Source organism: Podarcis bocagei (assembly GCF_964188305.1).
Source record: "Podarcis bocagei genome assembly, chromosome: 9".
NCBI lineage: Eukaryota > Metazoa > Chordata > Lepidosauria > Squamata > Lacertidae > Podarcis > Podarcis bocagei.
In genome coordinates, this window is record NC_138134.1 from 63577488 (window position 1) to 63595745 (window position 18258).

General features: G+C 42.3%; 1 protein-coding gene across 5 annotated transcripts in view; it reads right to left on the bottom strand.

Annotated features, from left to right (window-relative positions):
* CCSER1 (coiled-coil serine rich protein 1) overlaps positions 1 to 18258 on the bottom strand; it is a 740630-nt gene that overhangs the window by 413986 nt on the left and 308386 nt on the right. For all 5 annotated transcript variants that reach the window (XM_081206994.1, XM_081206993.1, XM_081206995.1 and 2 more), the window contains one exon: positions 14053 to 14263. In XM_081206994.1, the coding sequence (XP_081063120.1) occupies positions 14053 to 14263 (211 nt within the window). The remainder of the gene's footprint in view (positions 1 to 14052; positions 14264 to 18258) is intronic.

An 18258-nucleotide genomic window follows, 5' to 3' on the forward strand; every position in this document is an offset into this window, starting at 1 on the left:
GCGTAGCAGCGGCTTCTCGCAGGAACAAAGAGGCATGAAAGCGAAGGCCGAGGGGGAAACTGGGGGGGGGGGCAAGCAGGCAGGTGGGTGCCTTTGCTTTCTCTTCCTCCTCTCCCTCCAACGGCCACGGTGGAGATAGTGAGTTTAACGGGGGGCAAGGAAGGTGTTGTGGTGCCCCTTGTCCCCAGCAGTGCCGGTCTGCTTTCCCACCGAGAGTGGGGCGCGGGGGGGGGATTGAAACGTTCTCAGGAGACGGAGCCTCCCTCCCTCTCTCTGTGCTTCCTCCAGCACCAGCAGCCTCTCTTGTGAGGAGGGCTGTGTGTGGGTCCACTGTTTGTCCACCTCTGGTAACAGGACACCACCACCACCAGTTAAATCTCCATAGAGACTGCACTTGCCTTCCAGTGGTCTCCCGGTTATGGGAAGCTGGTGCCTTGTGTGTGTGTTTTAATGTGTGTTTTCCCAAGACCAGCAAGGGCCTTTACTCGATCTTTTCCCCCTCCAACCACCAGCCTCGGTTTTTTTGGCATTTGTGTGTTTGTAGACGGGCTTATCCGCCTGCCTTGTGTCTAAGTGTGCGCACAACAACTTTGGGGTCCCCCCCCCAAAAAAAAAACAGGTCTAGAACTCTGGGCAACCCTTTCCTAAAATGAAGCATGACATTCAAACAGAAAAAAAGAAAAAGAAAAAAAGTGTCCCCGGATTCCTTAAAAAAAATCTGGTAACCATATGACCTATGCTACTTTCCAAGGAATCTGGCATTGTGTTTTCAAAACACAACATATTCTCTTAATAAGCTGTGCCTGATCACAGGAGACTTGCTATCCAAAACTACTTCACACTGCTTTATCGGGATTAATAGTTTCTTGCTTGTGTAGTCCAGTTAATGCTATTTTTCCCTCTTAAAGATAAATAAATTAGAAATTAGGTTCACGAGTGTTTTATCTCTGCACGTTAGCCAGCAAAATGCTACTTGTGTTACAGAAACGTAAGGAGCTTTTGTGTTATGTGACAAAACACTTTCCTAGTTTTAAGTGTATGAGCTGTGTTTCTGTTGCAAGTTTAAATAATAATAAAAAAACACACCCAAGCATTTTGTCAGTGTAAGTGACTATCCCTGGCAAAAGCAATTTCTGGCTTTCCGTGCAATGTCTTCTGCAGTTATGTCTTCAAGCCACGACGCAAAATGCTGTAATAGTTAAGAAACTGTCTAAGCATGAAGAGTGCCACCTGCTGGCCATCTGCTATACTGCAACTCACACTTCAACCTGTCAGCCTCTCTATGCAGTACCCTTGATTGGATGAAGGAGCACCAAGTTGTACTACAAGGGAGCTGGCAATTTTGGATTCATAAATTGAAAGTTGGACATGCTTGATAAGCACTGTATTGCAGTGGTTATTTGATTAATTATGGAATATAATCAGGACACAAATAGCTGATTATAGCATGCCATCAAGTAACCTGGCTCTCTCTCTCTCTCTCTCTCTCTCTCTGCATGTGTGTTTCCTCTAAATTAACAATTGAAAATGACACACATCAGTGGCAGCAAAATTGAGAATCACATGTAATAATAAAAGCAGGTTGGCTACATTAGCCATGTTTCATTCACAGTTCATCTTTGCCTAACAGCATCTACAATAGCATTGCAGAACCTATGGCCCTTCAAATTTGTTGGACCCATCAGCCCCAGCCAGCACAGAGGTCAAGGGCGATGGGAATCATCACCCAGCAACATCTGAAGGGAAAGAGGCTCTGTATCTGTGATCCAGAAGATGCAAAGCCCCAATAGCCAGCCCCTGGAGAAGTGGCCAGGCCAATATGTCAGGCCAAGGAGACAGTGATGTCCACACAGGTGACACGGTCGAAATGAAATAGGGTTGCATGCAGATAAATAATATGCTACTATCTTTCTCTTTCCCCCCCTTATGACATCTGACATGTTTACTTTAGTACCAGTGTGCCAAATACCAGGTCCAATGCAAATTATTGATTTGTCTACTCCCCGCCCCCCAAAGCCTTCACAACCTGAGACCTGCACATCTCATAGACCACACCTCTGGTTGTCCTGCTTGCTCAGTGATGCAGCATGGGTATATATTATATATAAAACGTAAAGGGACCCCTGACCATTAGGTCCAGTTGTGGCTGACTCGGGGGTTGCGGCGCTCATCTCACTTTATTGGCCGAGGGAGCCGACGTACAGCTTCCGGGTCATGTGGCCAGCATGACTGAGCCGCTTCTGGCGAACCAGAGCAGTGCACGGAAACACCGTTCACGTTCCCGCTGGAGCGGTACCTATTTATCTACTTGCACTTTGTGCTTTTGAACTGCTAGTTTGGCAGGAGCAGGGACCGAGCAACGGGAACTCACCCCCTTGTGGGGATTTGAACCGCCGACCTTCTGATCGGCAAGCCCTATGCTCTGTGCCACAGTGCCATCCTGCTGCTCAATTTGATCAGAGTTGTAATACCGGGGAAAGAGAGGTTTTAATTGTTTCTCCTTGAGAAAGAGGGTCACACCTATATGCATAATGTCTGTCCCTCCCCTCCCCCGGAGAAAATACCAAGTTGGGAGAGGCACAATTTAAACAAACAAAAAACAGCAGGGCAGGCTTAAAATCCTCTCCAGATGCACAGCCCTGGACAGCTATGGGCACAAGAATGCTGATGTGCACATGCACATATCTGAATTTTCTCATTCAAACCCCTATGTGAGATATGAGTGCTAAGAAGAGCCTTGCTTGATTAGGTCAAAGGCCTATCTCACTCAACATCCTGTTCTCAGGTCAAAGGCCTATCTAGCTCAGCATCCTGGGCAACTAGATGCCCATGGAAAGCTTGCAAGCAAGACATGAACACAACTGTCAGGGGTTCAGGAGCAGAGACGAGGGCAAGGGAGGAAACAGAGAGCGAGGGGGAGGAGTCCGAAGGAAAGATGAGCGATGACGACGACCCGAGATCTCCGAGTCTTTCCAGTGAATCGGAAGATTCACAGAAAGGAGCGCCAGTGGCCAGAGCGAGGGGGGAGATCAAGGGGACACCCCAGGAAAAAGGGACAAAAGGGGGTCCAGAGAGCAGCAGTGGGGAGGAAGGGCGCCAGGTATCGGGATCCGGCGGCTCGCCGCAGGGAGGAGAGCATGAGTCAGGAGTGGCCACACCTCCATCGGGGAGCGAAGGAACGGTCAAGCGGAAAGTGGGAGGTTGGGCGCGCGCGCCAAGTTCAAATGTACAGGAAGGCGGCAGAGTAAGCAGCCCGGAAAGGGAGCCAGGTCCTAAAGCCCGCCGCAAGGAGACAGAAGGGTCCGGGGGGTCAGCGTCAGAAGAATCCAGGAAGGAAGAGACCCCGGGGGGCAGAGGGACCCAGAGTAGGAGGGGAAGGCGGAAAAGGTGGAGTAAGGCGAGGTTATTAAGTTGGTGTACAGGAGGCGGGGACTCAGACGGAGCTTCGCCGGTCTAGCTGATAAGACGTAGGGCTGCCTGCAGCAGTTTGAAATTGGAAACTGTAACTCAATAAAGACTTTTATAAAGTGAACACTGGCTAGCGTGATCCTCTGTGAGCTGGGATCTGGAAGCAGCCCTGACAACAACTTTGGCTCTGCAGCAGCTGGTATCCAGAGGCATGCCAGCTCCAATACTGGAGGTGGTGCACAGCCATCACAACTACCAGCCTTTGATAGTCTTTCCAGATGCATATCAAACTCATGCACCTCACTGTGAGGGAATTGTGTGAATGGTCTTTCCATATGTTGCGTCAGAACTGTGAAAGGAGTGTGCCCAATGTCACTTGTGCTTCCTAACAACATACAAAGCCGCTATAAGGCAGAAAGCATATTTCTGCTAAATGAATATAAGAAGAAGTTAACCTTAGAGGAAATGGAATCCTTGACGTGTTGGCAAGGTCAGTGTCTGGATGAATTACCTGCTGAAGCAAGTGCCAAAGGCACAAGTAGGTTTGTCAAGGAGTGAGATTACCTGCACACTACGCCTTTCTGGACAGCTTTCCCATTATGGGTAAAAATAATAATTCCCTCACTTGGAGATTATTCATAAATGAAGCACATTTTTCTTTCCATGCATATTCCTCATGTGGAACTGGGTTTGCCTCAATGCTTTTGCCCTTAATGAAACAGGAGGCTCCTTGACAGAAGGGGTGGAGAAGCTGTGGCTAATTGGCATCAGCTCAGGGCCGGTGTTATGTACTGAGTTGAATAGGATCCAAAAGGCAGCAGTCTGATTGGTCCTAGAAAAATAGGATTCAGAATGCAGCAGTCTGTTTGGTCCTAGAACAATAGGGTCCAGACTGCAGCAGTCTGATTGGTCCACAGGAGCCACCCAATACAGCCCCAGGTGGAAGTGAATCCGCAACCTGATTGGCCTACAGGTGAATCCCGGAATTAGCCAATCACGTGGGGCCCATTGTGTAAATAATGTATATATAGCAGACATTCTTCCATTCCTCCTCACCACTATGAGCTGAATAAAGAGCATGAAATCCATTCTCGACTCCGAGTATATTTCAGCCGCTATGGCCGATAGCCAGGGATGAAGGGAGTCACAGTCCACCAACATCTGGAGGGCCACATCATAGCTTTACAAGCACAACATCCAAGGAATATCAGGGGACTAAGAGCCAAACCAGTCATGTGGTTTATCATGTGATGTGCCCTTGCATACCTTATTTTTCTTAAAGCAGATGAAAAGGTGAAGAGAGAAAGGAAATGCTCAATGGGGAAGGGGCTTCAACACTTTGCTTTGGTGCCGGTCAGAATCATACACCCCCATGCCAGCCATGGGGAGGAAGGCTCCCATTTGCACCAATGAGAGCTCTATAAATAATGGGTGCAGTAGGAGGGCCCATATACAGTGAATTGGGTGTTCCCATTCTCGCATAAGCACAAGAAACAAATATGGTGGTGCAGAGGGCAGGATGCAAATTTCAGCAACCTTGTGAAGGTACATCTAGTCCAGAATCCTGTTTTCACAGTAGTCAACCCCAGATGGCCACAAATAGGACATGAGCACGACAGCAACCTCCCCACTTTCCTACGCTAGGTGGGTGCTAATAAAACAAGCCTCTGGAAAGAGAAAGCAGAGAAGTGGTCAAATGTGTGCCAGTCCCCTTTATTTCAATGCCCCCATGTGGTTTAGTGTGGTGTAGGGAAGGATAAATATGTGTGTGAATCAGAAAGCTGCAAGTTTTATGTACCCCTGGCTACGTTGTTACTTTCTAGCGTCATGTAGCTGTAGCCTTTTCAGGGAATTTTAATAACATGTATATGTAACCTACTGAAACAAACATATTGTATATATTTTCCATTGCTAGCATTTAAGAGACATTTACATGTAATTGAGGCCTCAGAAGCACTGTGTCCCTGTCATCACAGATTTTTCACCCTATTAGTGCAACTAATTTTATCTACCATTTGGGTTTATTATTATTATTATTATTTATTTTCCATTTACACTTGTCATAAAGAAACACCACCTTCTAAAGCAATGCACTTTTGAAAGGAGTACAGCTAGTTTCAGAAATAATTATTTGAAACACAAACTGAAATGTAATCATATTTGCTTTAAATTAGAAAGGCTAATTTAATAGCAGATAATGTGCAAATCGTTTTCTTACAAGAACACAGAGTAGTTTGTCACAAAACGGCAGCACAATTTGCATTATAATGGGCTTCCTTATCATCCCACAGTATAATTGTTTAGAACATTTTGATACAGCCACCAGCAAAAAACACTTTTTAAGTTGCATCTGAACAGCTGCCAAAATTTATATCAGCACATAAAAGGCTCTAACACTATATGTGCCCACACATTAACAATGGATCATATGGAGTAGCTATTGGCAAATTAGATTTTAGTACTCTTGCCATTGACCAAAAATACTGTAGTTCGTGGACCTTCTTTGCTTGTGGTCTTGATCTGGGATGGCTAAAAAATAACATGTGGGCTAAATCTCATCCTCAAGGAAATTCAACCTGACCCTGAATATGCCTTGGTTAGCCTGATGGCTGGGGAAGGACCCTGTTGTTCTTAGTAGAACTCTCACCAGCTTTTGATACCATCGACCATAGTCTTCTCCTAGTTCACGTATAGAAAATGGGTATCAGGAGCACTCCAATCTCACATTCAAGAAGGAACCATTGGATAAATGCTTCATGACCCCCACCAGCTCTGGTGCTATACTTCTGGTGACAGAAGTATAGCGTCCCAATCAAGGGAATTAACAGCACCACTCCACTCTGCCTTGGTCAAACCACACCTGTAATACTGTGTCAAGTTCTAAGTACCACAATTTAAGAATGATATTGACAAGCTGGAATGTGCGCAGAGGAGGGTGACCAAGATGATCAAGGGATTGGAATCCAAGCCTTATGAGCAACAGTTGAAGGAGCTGGGTATGTTTAACCTGGAGAGGAGATATGACAGCCATATTCAAATATCTACAGTACATCTACTGTTTTCTTTTGATCCAGAGGATAGTACCTGAACCAGTTTCTTCACGTTACAAGAAAGGAGATTCTGACTGTACATCAGGAAGAACTTTCTGACAGTCAGAGCTGTACAACAGTGGAACAGACTCCCACAAGAGGTGGTAGGCTCTTCTCCCCAGAGGTTTTTAAGCAGAAGTTTGATGGCCAATCTGTCAGGGATGCTTTCGTTGAGATTCCTTCATTACAGGGGGTTGGACTAGATAACCCTTGGGGTCCCTTCCAACTTTACAATTCTATGATTCAACCAAGTATTTTAGCGTTGCTTGTGGTGCTCGGTTTCCACAGTCCAAAAGCTATTAATTTATAATACTCATTGCCTCACAGGCTGTGGAAGCTAAAGCAGTGAAAACTACAAAAACATTACATTGCAATGTGAAATCCTGTTATGTAAGAAGTTCTTTTGGATCATGGTACTTGTATCAGCAAACTTCGTCTGTAAATGCAGATGAATGAGGTGGTGAAATGGGCATTATTCCTTCAGACTTCAAGAAGGGGAAACCTGTGTTTTCCTATGCATCAGAATTAGATTTGAACATAGGAAACTGCCTCACAAATATTTATCCATCAAATATTTATCCATCTAGCCCAATACTGAAGGAAATAAAGACATTTTATATTTGCCAATAGTCATCTGGCATCAGATTGTCACTGATGGGACACCAAGGGCAAGCTGTCTGTCCGATAGAGCTATTTCCCCAACTTATGCCTTTGAAATTGTAATCATAAACAGTGAAGGAAACAAATGCTACAAGTTATATTTATGCTACCACCAGTGGCGTGTAGTTGTGTGTGTGGAGCACCCTAAACACACACACACACATGTGAAATGAGGAAGTTTAGTTGTTTCGATTTAGTTTGATGCAGTAATTAGGACAAATATTCATCCCAGGGTGATGAAATGCTAATCTCAATAAAGAACCAAATTAGTATGCAAAAACAACATGGGAAGATTAAAAGAATTATGAGTAATGGGGTCTGAGAGGAAAAGGTAATGGACTCCTTATTGCCAGACAGCCACACTTTATATATTTCAGGACAAAATCACCACTTTAGGCCTTTTCCTCTATCTGGCATAAAAATATGCTTTATATATATTTTAAAGACAGAACCAGCACTGTTTTCTTCTTTTCTCTAGCATAAAAATAACAGTGCTCTCCATAGCAAAAGAGCAAAAATTATCTTCTCAGAAGAAAGAATTCAAGGATATGAGAGATTCATGGGTAGATAGTTATTTTAGCTATTTCAGTCCTGCTCTGCAGAGATAAGCGAACTGGTAGTCATCTAGCTGTATCGTTGGTAACTTGCTTTGTGGTGTTCAGAGTCTGTCGAGGTAACAGGAGCAATACTTCAGAGTATCTTTGTATCCATGTGGGTTATCTGCCTTCAGATTTGAAATAAGACATGTGTGGGTGGGGGGGGGGGAAGAATCTTGTCTTTCAGATATGAGCGCAGAAGAAGAATACTTTTGCTTGGCAATCTGCCATAAATGAAACAGGAATCTGGACACTGGATAGAGAAGTGTTCATATTGTGAAATTAAACAAAGATTAACTCTGTCTCCCCAGTTCTCATTCGCTGTTTGGTATCTGGCATTGATGCACAGAAAATTAATGAGTGGTACTAGACACCGCTAATGAGTGTCTCTACTTATTAGGAGCTAGATTGTCTACTGGTAATAAATAAAGACTGCTTTATTGACCAGTAAGTTTATCTGCATACTACAATAACTTGCTCAAGCAGAGTTTTTTAAATGTAACACAGCAAAGTGAAGTTATTATAGCTACTAGCTAGCCATTCCAACCCAGTCCCAATTTAGCCTTACAACAACATTTTGTAGTAAGTTTGGGTGCAAGATAATGAATAGCCCGAGGTCATGCAATGTGCTTCTTGATAGAGAAAGGAATTCTCATCTGGGTCTCTCCATAGTACTAGCACAACACATTAACCCCTACATCATAGCTTCCCCTAATGTTGCTCCAGAGGATCCTTGAATTTCTGACTCTACTGTTTCTGGCTGCTCCTTTTCTTTCCAGCCTTGCCTGAGATTTTCCTCTCCTGTACATTAAAAGTTGTGATTTATTTTATTTGACCCTATTTCATCTGCAGGGGAGAAAGGCAGATTATTCTGCTTCAGAGTTTTTCTCTTTCCCTCTTATGCCACTTTCCAACATTGCCCCATAAAGCCAGGAAGGAGAACTTGGTGCCTTCCAGATGTTGTTGGAATACAACTCCCATCACCCCCAACCATTTGCCATGCAAGCTGGGGCTGATGGGAGATGGAGTCCAACAACATCTGGAGGACCACAGGGTCCCCATGCCTACTTTAAAGTGAGCCTGTTTATTTATAGAGTTATATAAAAGGTAAAGGTAAAGGACCCCTGAAAGTTAAATCCAGTTGCAGACGACTCTGGGGTTGTGGCGTTCATCTCACTTTACTGGCCGAGGGAGCCAACGTTTGTCCGCAGACAGTTTTTCCGGGTCATGTGGCCAGCATGATTAAGCCACTTCTGGTGAAACCAGAGCAGCACACAAAAACACCGTTTACCTTCCCACCAGAGCAGTACCTATTTATCTACTTGCACTTTGACATGCTTTTGAACTGCTAGGTTGGAAGGAGCTGGGACCGAGCAACGGGAGCGCACCCCGCCGTGGGGATTCAAACTGCCGATCTTCCGATTGGCAAGCCCAAGGCTCAGTGGTTTAGACCACAGCGCCACCCATGTCCCTTATATACTGTACATTAAACAAAGGATTTAGGTGATGAACATAACACATCCATAAAACAGAATATAAATACTTAAGTCAACATCTGGACAGTGGTACACAATAATCAATGGTCGAGCTACGCATCAGAAAAGCCCTGTGTAAGCAGAAAAGCCTTAAGACAATGAAGAGTCTTAAGTATCTTGAGCAGGAATCTGAACAAAGTACCAGTGGTACTAGCTAAATGGTAATAGGGAGGGAATTCCAACAGCAAGTTTAGATCTTTAAACAGGTGTTGATGGGAATCTCCCAGTAGCAGCCAGGAGGCTGCATTCTGCATATACAGCAGCTTCTGGACCAAAAACAAGGGAAGTGCAAAACGAGAGAACAAGTGAAACATATTAATATGTGGCACAATCCCATTTTAAATCTACATTAGATATGGATGAAGTCCAAAAAGGGGACAGAGTTACTTTTAAGTTCTTGCATACATAGTTAGTGTTGCTTTGCACATTAGAAAATTATGTTTGACAACTTGACATTTTAATTCCTTCAATCCCATTAAGCTGTTAGGAGATTCAATTACTGCATAACATGGGTCGGGAACTCCTCTGTCTGTAGTGCCCTCCTTTCTTATCCCACTTCTATTTCCTATTGCTTTTTATTAACAGAGTTGGGGAACTCATTAGGAGCCTTGTTATCATTAACATTATTAAACTTTGTCTTCCTCATTATCAGGAACATTTTTATCTCTGCTGTCATTAAGCAGCACATCATTTAGCTCAAAATTACTCACAGGCTATGGAAAGGACGGAGTGTAATCCACACTTTCCTGGACTTTTGTGTGTGTGAAACATCTTCCGGTTGCTTGCAGATTATTTGCAATGCAGTCTCCAAAATATGCCAATTTATTGGGACAATCAGCTCTTTTTGCCAAGAAAGCTCAGGTGTATTTGAAATGACAAGCCTGAGGCAACAATAGATGCACAGCAAACTCGGTTGGGGAATTGGCTCATTTTGGCTGCTTTATTATGGCCAACAATAGCAAATTAATAATGGACAATTGAGATAATGATGGTGGGAATTAACTGGGCTGATTTTACTTTATTTTTTGTGCTGTTCTAGCCACTTAAGCATTTAAGTAGGCAAACAACTACATCATTATGCTTTCTACCTTTAAATAAATATGTCAAAGGGGCTGGAGAAGAAGTTAAGACCCAGGTGTGAGCCTGGCATTTAGCAGGCAGATGTTGCTGTTTCATTCTCCTTCAACCTGCTACTCTCAGTCTTTAATTCTTCATACATGTTGCCCATTAGGTTTAACCATGCTTTAAAGGTGTGGGTTCCGGCCTCATATAACTCTAGCACGCTTGAATCTAATTAGTGCATGGAGAGACTAAACCATAGACTAAGTTGTCCTGTCAGGCTTAGCCAATGCCACGACTTCAAACTTTGTGAGGAAATGGGCCACCACTTTGTTATCTCTCTCTCTCCATGTGTATTTTAGTATGTAAAGAGCTCTCAGCTGGTTGTTCCAAGACATGGCTTTAACCAGCCTTTTTCATTTCAGACCAGAACAGAGTTTGAAACTAGCATTTTTCTATACCAATAGTTTAGAAGTTTTTACTATTTGTAACTAAGCAATGTTTTACTGCCTATGCATCTTTTCTGACTGTTGCATGGACAAAGGACATTTTGGTGGATCCCTGGGCTACCTCAAAAGGAAGCTGAGCATGACAAAAACTCTGCACTGCACCCATGAAAGTCTTGCTATCTGAGGTGATGGCAAGGATGTTCTCTTGTTCTTCTCCCTCCCTGAAACACACAACTACTTCTCCTTTATCTTATAGTTCACATACTCAGTTAAAACTACAATGCTATGTACACTTTTCTGGGCAGAAGCCTCCTTGGAAACAGTGGGACTTACTCCTGAGTAAGCATGCATAGGATTGTGCCACACATCACTTCATCTAGTTCACCCTGACTTCTTACCAACAAAGTTCCAGTAGACTACAAGGAGAGATGGGCAGCAGATTTGAAAGAGAGTTTCATATTTGGGGGTTATTTTTTCTTGTGGATCGATTCTGTGGTCACATTCACTTGCCTGGGGAAGTTCATGAAGAAGTAATTGCTGGTGTGGGCACTTGTAATGCACCCACAGCTAAGTCTCTTTTAATAGATATTTTGTTCAGACAGTTTGCCTGGCAGAAAAACAAGTAGCACAAACCATTACAATGGCTTGAATTCTGCTGGAAGATCTTTAACTTCCATAAGGAATGTCTGCCGTATCAAAATGGTTGATACTGCAGCCCATACCAAAATCTTCACAGTCATCATTCATCAACATTGCATCTACAAATGAAAGCCAAAATAGTGAACTATATATTGGCAAACTGTTTGGTTTGTAAATGGGAGACAAACATTAAAAAGAAATAAACCGATTACAATACTACCAGAATCTGATGCCTTATTTTTTATTATTATTATTATTATTATTATTATTATTATTATTATTATTATTAATGTAAAATTTACACGCAATGCATGTTAAAGCAGCATGTAATGAAGGAATTACCCATTTCCAGCATGAATTACTTGATTAAAAAAAAGAAGTGACTACTTTAAATGAAGACATTGAATAAATCAGTAACAATATACTGGTTAATTACAAACTTGGTTAGCTAAAGAAACCTGGAGAGATTTAATAAACTGATAGCTGCCTCTTAATTTGCCAGTCATTTGTGATATTTGTTGGGCTGACAGAGAGATGTACCAATCTCTTAAAAGCTCCTTTCATATAAAATGCCAAATCTTATAACCAAAATAAAGAGCTGTTGAGGTGCTTCTGGACAGGAGTTCAATACAGTAAACAGGCGGTTTTGATATTGCAAATGGGTAGGTGGCAAGAGGTGCTTTTGATTCTTTTTTTAAATATATATAGGATTTTCCTCATGAAAGGGTAAATCAATATTAAATGGAGGCAAAATACAGGCTGGCATTCTAATGATAATGACGTCAAATGGATGCTGTGAAAAACTTGCATAAAAGAAGAACACCAGTCCCACAATAAATACCTGTCTGGCTATTGGGAAGAAGAAGAAGAAGAAGAAGAGTTTGGATTTGATATCCCGCCTTTCACTCCCCTTCAGGAGTCTCAAAGCGGCTAACATTCTCCTTTCCCTTCCTCCCCCACAACAAACACTCTGTGAGGTGAGTGGGGCTGAGAGACTTCACAGAAGTGTGACTGGCCCAAGGTCACCCAGCAGCTGCATATGGAGGAGCGGAGACACGAACCCGGTTTCCCAGATTACGTGACTACCGCTCTTAACCACTACACCACACTGGAAGCTCCCTTGATCTTGTTGAAATCTATGATCAGGTTCAGATTCTAGAGATCTTCTCTTTTTATAATACTAGCCCTCATGTTTATGAATATACGGTACTCTTGATCATGAGTAAGCTATGATGGGGAAAGGGGGGGAGGAGTTGTGGAACTGGAGCATTGGTGTCCTTTCTCATAGCTTTCCGGCAGCATAATGCCTGTGTCCTCCTTTAACTCTCCTTCTGCTGCAATCCTGATACAACCATGAAAATATTGAGATTCATTTGATAACATCCACACAAAGTGTTAGATGTTGGTTCTATTTTTGTTTTAATTTTGAAAAACTGAGTAGTTTCTGAACTCATATAGTCAGAATAAGATTAGACACCCACTTCACATCATCTTAGGAAACTTTATAAAAGTGATTTCTCCATGCTCTGTAAAATATGAATAATGGAGGGGAAATCCACAATATAAACTGTTTCAATATCTGCATGTTCATCATGTAATAACTGCAATATCAAGTGTTGACTTTAATTTGTGAAACGGCTATCTACCTCTGTAGAAAGAGATTTCCTATCAGCTGTGTCCGAACACAATATTAAATGAAAGCTTAGTTCTGCATGAACTAAACTAAGCTTGTTTACTCCCTGCAACCTTCTCTGTCTTCCTCTGGCATGATGTCCAAACTGAAACAAAAATACAGTGAGTTTGAACTATGATATGGCCAAACAACTCAAGATCAAACTGAGGTTTCTGATTCTGGCTAGTTTGGATAAACCATGGCTGACTGTCATCCTTGATTGAGAAGAAACAATAAACTGTGCTTAATAGAAAACAGAAGCAGATCTTTTGGCCATGTGGAGAGAAGAGGTACAAGTAGGTTCATATACATCACATTAACCATATGGCTGAAACAGGACATAATCTCTTTCACAAAATAGTTTCCAATGGAAGCAGTTGCTACACAGCTCACCAATTGCTCTTCTGAGTGAGATCGATTTCAAGCTCTTTGATAGAGTGTTTAAAAACAATGCCAACATCAGAGGCAGATGGAAATCAATCTAGTCGCATGGCTCAGTGATCAGATGACTGCTTTGCCTTGTGACGAACAGTAATGTACAGTGAATGTTCCATGTGGCCAGGGACCATTGTCAGTCAAGTCAGCCTGCTTCCATTAAACTTTACTTACCAGTTAATCTCTCTTTAAATTCCTATCCAATCTTAACCCCTCCTCCAATTCCCTTTCCCTTTCAGTTTTCCATCTTGTTTTATCATGCTGTCAACAAGAGCATTTTATTTCCCTCTATTCTTCTCAAAAGTCAATGTATTACAGGGGCTTGAAGCATCATGATCAAGATTGGACAGCTATGGACAATTTAGCTATGGCCATTTTGTTTTTAAAATCAATAAATCAATAGTTTGCAAAAGCAAATGTCAGAAGATCAACCTCCTGTAGTTAGTTCTGGTATTTTCCATCACCATTAACATAGATAAACAGCAGCCTTTCAGTCATTTAAACCCTTACCTCTTGGAGAACCCTCTTCATTTTCAGAAGTAATGTTTTGACAGCTGTACAGTCTTGCATCATCAGTCGGAAGGGCAAAGATTCCATCCCTCCACCATCTTCGATGGCTGCAAAAGGCCACTCCACCGATGGGCTGCTAGCCAGTTGGCTGACACGAGGGCACCTCGCTTCTCCTCGATCCACTTCCTTTGACAACTTCAGAGAAAGATTCCTGTCAAGATATAATTTAAGATCATTAGCTGCAATACTAATGTTTTCAGGAGAGAATGCCATAATTTAAATAAGTTAGCTTCAACTTTTCATATCTGAGATCACCGGTAACCCAACCTGCTACATCATCTTAATGTCTTAAGCATCTAAATAAAAACTCAGGGGCTGTACAGTATGTAACCAGATTAACCACAAAAAACTGCTTGCAAAAAAGCAACATCAAAAGCACCAGCAGAAGGATGGAAGGAAGAGGATGGATAGCAAAGTAAGAATGAAAGAAGAGAGAACACCTGAAAATAGCAATGTGTAATCCAGACACTTCTTAAAAGAGTGTAAGGGGCTGATTCATAAATCTAGAGGCAATGAGATCCAAAATGAACATAAGGAAGTTAAATGTGTAAAGAAGTGAGTATAAAAAGAAAAAGGGAAAGAAGAAAAATAGTACTTCCAGGCAAGAAAGATAGGATGATTTACAGCAGATGATTTACACCATTTCTCCACGAGGCGAAACAGGAATGTGATTCCCACCCCCGTCTCCTCTCCCACAACAGTACACCCAGCCCACCACTTCCCTTGCCAGCAGAACAGCCCCCTGTCACCAAAACACAGTGAGAGCGGACATTCTGCAAGGTCTTGTTGCTCATCTTCCCTACCTTTGGAGTAGGAAAGACGAGCAAGCAATGCTGAACCCTGGAACACCACCCTCTTGCCGAAGCTGGCATGAGGCAGGGGGTGTCCCACAAGGGGAGAGGAAGGTAAGTGGTAAGGCCGCGTCCCAGAACACCTTCCTCTTGGGGCTTTCTGGCAGCAGGGGCAGGTGGGGCACCACCTCTTGTGCTTCCATTGCCTGAGGAGGCTGCTTCAGCCCACCACATGGGTGGGCCGGCTCTGAGTTACAGTAAATCACTGCCTAATGGAAGGCCAACAAAGGGGAATATATTCAAGTCAAGATACACCAGAATATAACAGCCGCTTTTCTTTTCTTTTTTATTATATATGTCTTTCTTTGCCCTCCCAATCTCTACCTAAGCCCTCTATCATCCTACTTTATCATGTCCTTCCTCATAAAGTACAAAATAAAATATTAGGTGGTGTCCCCTGGTGTGACCGAATGTAGGTTGCCTGTGACCCTATTTTAAGACCAATTATTTAAGTAAAGCGAGCTCTATAACCTGATAAGATGAAACATCAGTGCAGTGAAAAGTTTTGTTCAAGGAGATGTGAAAGACCTAGAGAAGATACCAGTTCAATTTGCTTGGATCTGTCTTCAAAGAGCACAACACAATTCCTTTATGCACTCTAAAAGATATCTCTATACTTTAAATCATTAAAAGTAAACACCATTTAAGCCCTGGACAAGAGGAGATGAATACATGAATGGCGCCAAGTTTTAAGGACAAAAAGCATGACAAGAGTTTAAGTTATTGTGAGAGAGAGGAATGGGAGGACAACGATGTATGGCACCTTGAGCACCAAGGAGGAAAGGTGGGATATAAATGTAATAATAATGTTAAATAAGTGCTGGTTTTCTATCAGCAGTTTGGAGGTAAAACATGTGCAAGGATTTATTGGAAAGTCCCTCATTCAGTCTTTAGCTGCACATCCCCCCCCCACCCGGCATGATCCTCAAGAGCATGGATATTAATCACACTTTGAAACTCTTATTATATTGAGGCAGTGTTGCAAGTACAGTGGATACAAACTAAGAAGATTAAACACAAAATAATCTGAAAATCGTTGTGTCAGTGAAGCTTAATTGTATGTCATCAGTTGTATTTCCTTATTACTGTGGTTCCACATTTTATATTTTAAGCAGGGGTGAGGCAATGCCTACAACCAGTTCCATAAGCAAATGGAATATCTAATAACTAAAAAACAAAAGTGGGCACATATTTGTACATGCCAAGTTATATGCATAGATACTAATAGTGGTTTTTTTAAAAAAAAACAAAAAAAAACAAAAACCCAGACATCTCACCATAGGAGGGAAGATGCGTGGTAGAGCGTGGTGCTGATAACTTGCAGGTTTGATCCCTGTATGGAACAACTGCTTATCCCTGCACTGCAATTCTGTAATTATATGATTCTAAGTAAGGTGACCTGTGTTCTTGCTCACTGCTTTCCAGGTGCTGACTACTGATAGGCAAGTTCAAGGACCCTGTTTCCCCTTCTTAAGGTTCTTTGGACAGCAGTTCAACTACAGGACTCTCTTCTGTAAAGTAAGACAGATGGCCACCCTATGTTGTATTTCTGATCTTCCTCTCCCTGATCTTCCTCTTCCTCTCCCTACATCCCTCATCCCACCAAGAGCTGCATGAATTAGATTCTCTGTTTCTGCTCTTTAGGTTAATTCATAGCACAATCAGCCATGACTTTGCCAGGCACATATTCTCATGTATCCTAACCAGATGCATACGGTTGGACATTCCCACATACTCAACATGCAAAAAGATAGTCGACACAAGTTTGTAGGTACTTTCTTGAAGGAGTGGAAAACTGGATAATCAAAAGTAGAGTAAATGGGGGTGGGGTGGAAAAGAGAACAAATATATATATATTTAAGGAGCAATGCCAAATCAAAATGAGATGGCACATTACACTGCAGTGACTTTCCTATGTCAGCCAAAAAGCTGAGCATCAGATCATATTGCTGAAATTTTTACAGGTGTGTGTGTGTGTGTGTGTGTGTGTGTGTGTAGATAAATAAGTAAGCCACTCTTTCTGGATTTTTATTTCCTTCTTACTGATCCTCATATTTATGAGGTTTGACAGTTTATAAGAATTTAAACTTCACCGACACCAAGATTCAAAGATTACTTAGCTTAATCTTCTTAGTTCTCATCAGCAGGGCTTGCAACAAAGCCACAGGAGAATGAGCTGGAGTACAAACAATGGGCTCCTAGTGCCTTCACTTCTTGACACCAGCTTAGCAAGTGAGAGACAAGCAAAACGGTCTGCCTCAGAAAAGCTCTACCAGCAGATCAAAAGGCCACAGTGGGCATTATGTCAGAGATGTTCATTCCCAAACAGAACTTTAGACAAAATCATAGTTAGATTAGGAATACTGTAGTGATTCCTAAGCAGTAACCTGATGGTAAAATCCCAAACCAACAACTTAATAAGAAGCATATTTATTATTTCCAAAGAACTTTCAAATCCAAGGACTGCACAAGGTAAAATCAGACAGAGGCTCTACCCTCATGATGGCAATCTACTTTTCTTTTCTAAAATTATGCACCACAGCAAGGTGATCCACAAAACCAATCTTCACAGAAAATCCTGCACTGTTCTAAACCTTGGCATTCTTGAATTTGAGCGGCATATGTCTGCAGATTAACTCTGTGACTGAACCACAACAAAGATGCCTAAGTAAGACATCTGTGGGGTTAAGAAAGGCCGCAAATAGCCAATTAGGAGACTCTACAGCATTCTAAAGTGGTGGTGCAAATCAACAAGTTGCATACAGGTTGGCTGTCATGGGTTGAATGAAGAATTTCAATTTGCAGCGCTTTAATTGCAGTATGCCAGTGTCTGGGTAAAACAGAGCTCAGGTTTTTAATCATCCATGAGTAATTTATTTCAGTCAGTTCAGATTGTTCCAACGAGAAGAGTTTTCTTTTCCACACTTCTACTGATTCTTTGTATGAGCACGGGGTGACTCCAAGTGATTCAAACAAGTACAGTGTTCTCTGTGGGCAAGGGCTGTCTGAAGTGAAGGAGTCTGCCATGTTTGCAATGAGGAAGGACAGTAGTTTGCAGTCTCGTTCTAGACAGACGCAACTCCCTAACTATCCAGGGCAAACATCTTCATGTTTAGTCAGAAGAAAGGGTCACTGAGTTGAGTGGGGCTTATTTCCTAGCAAGTCTGTATAGGATTACACTTATAATTATATTACACTTATAAGTATTATACTGATTTTACACCATGGTACAAATCTCCCCCACCCTACAAGGACTTCACATTTACCAGGCCATCACTATAACGCCACAAAACAA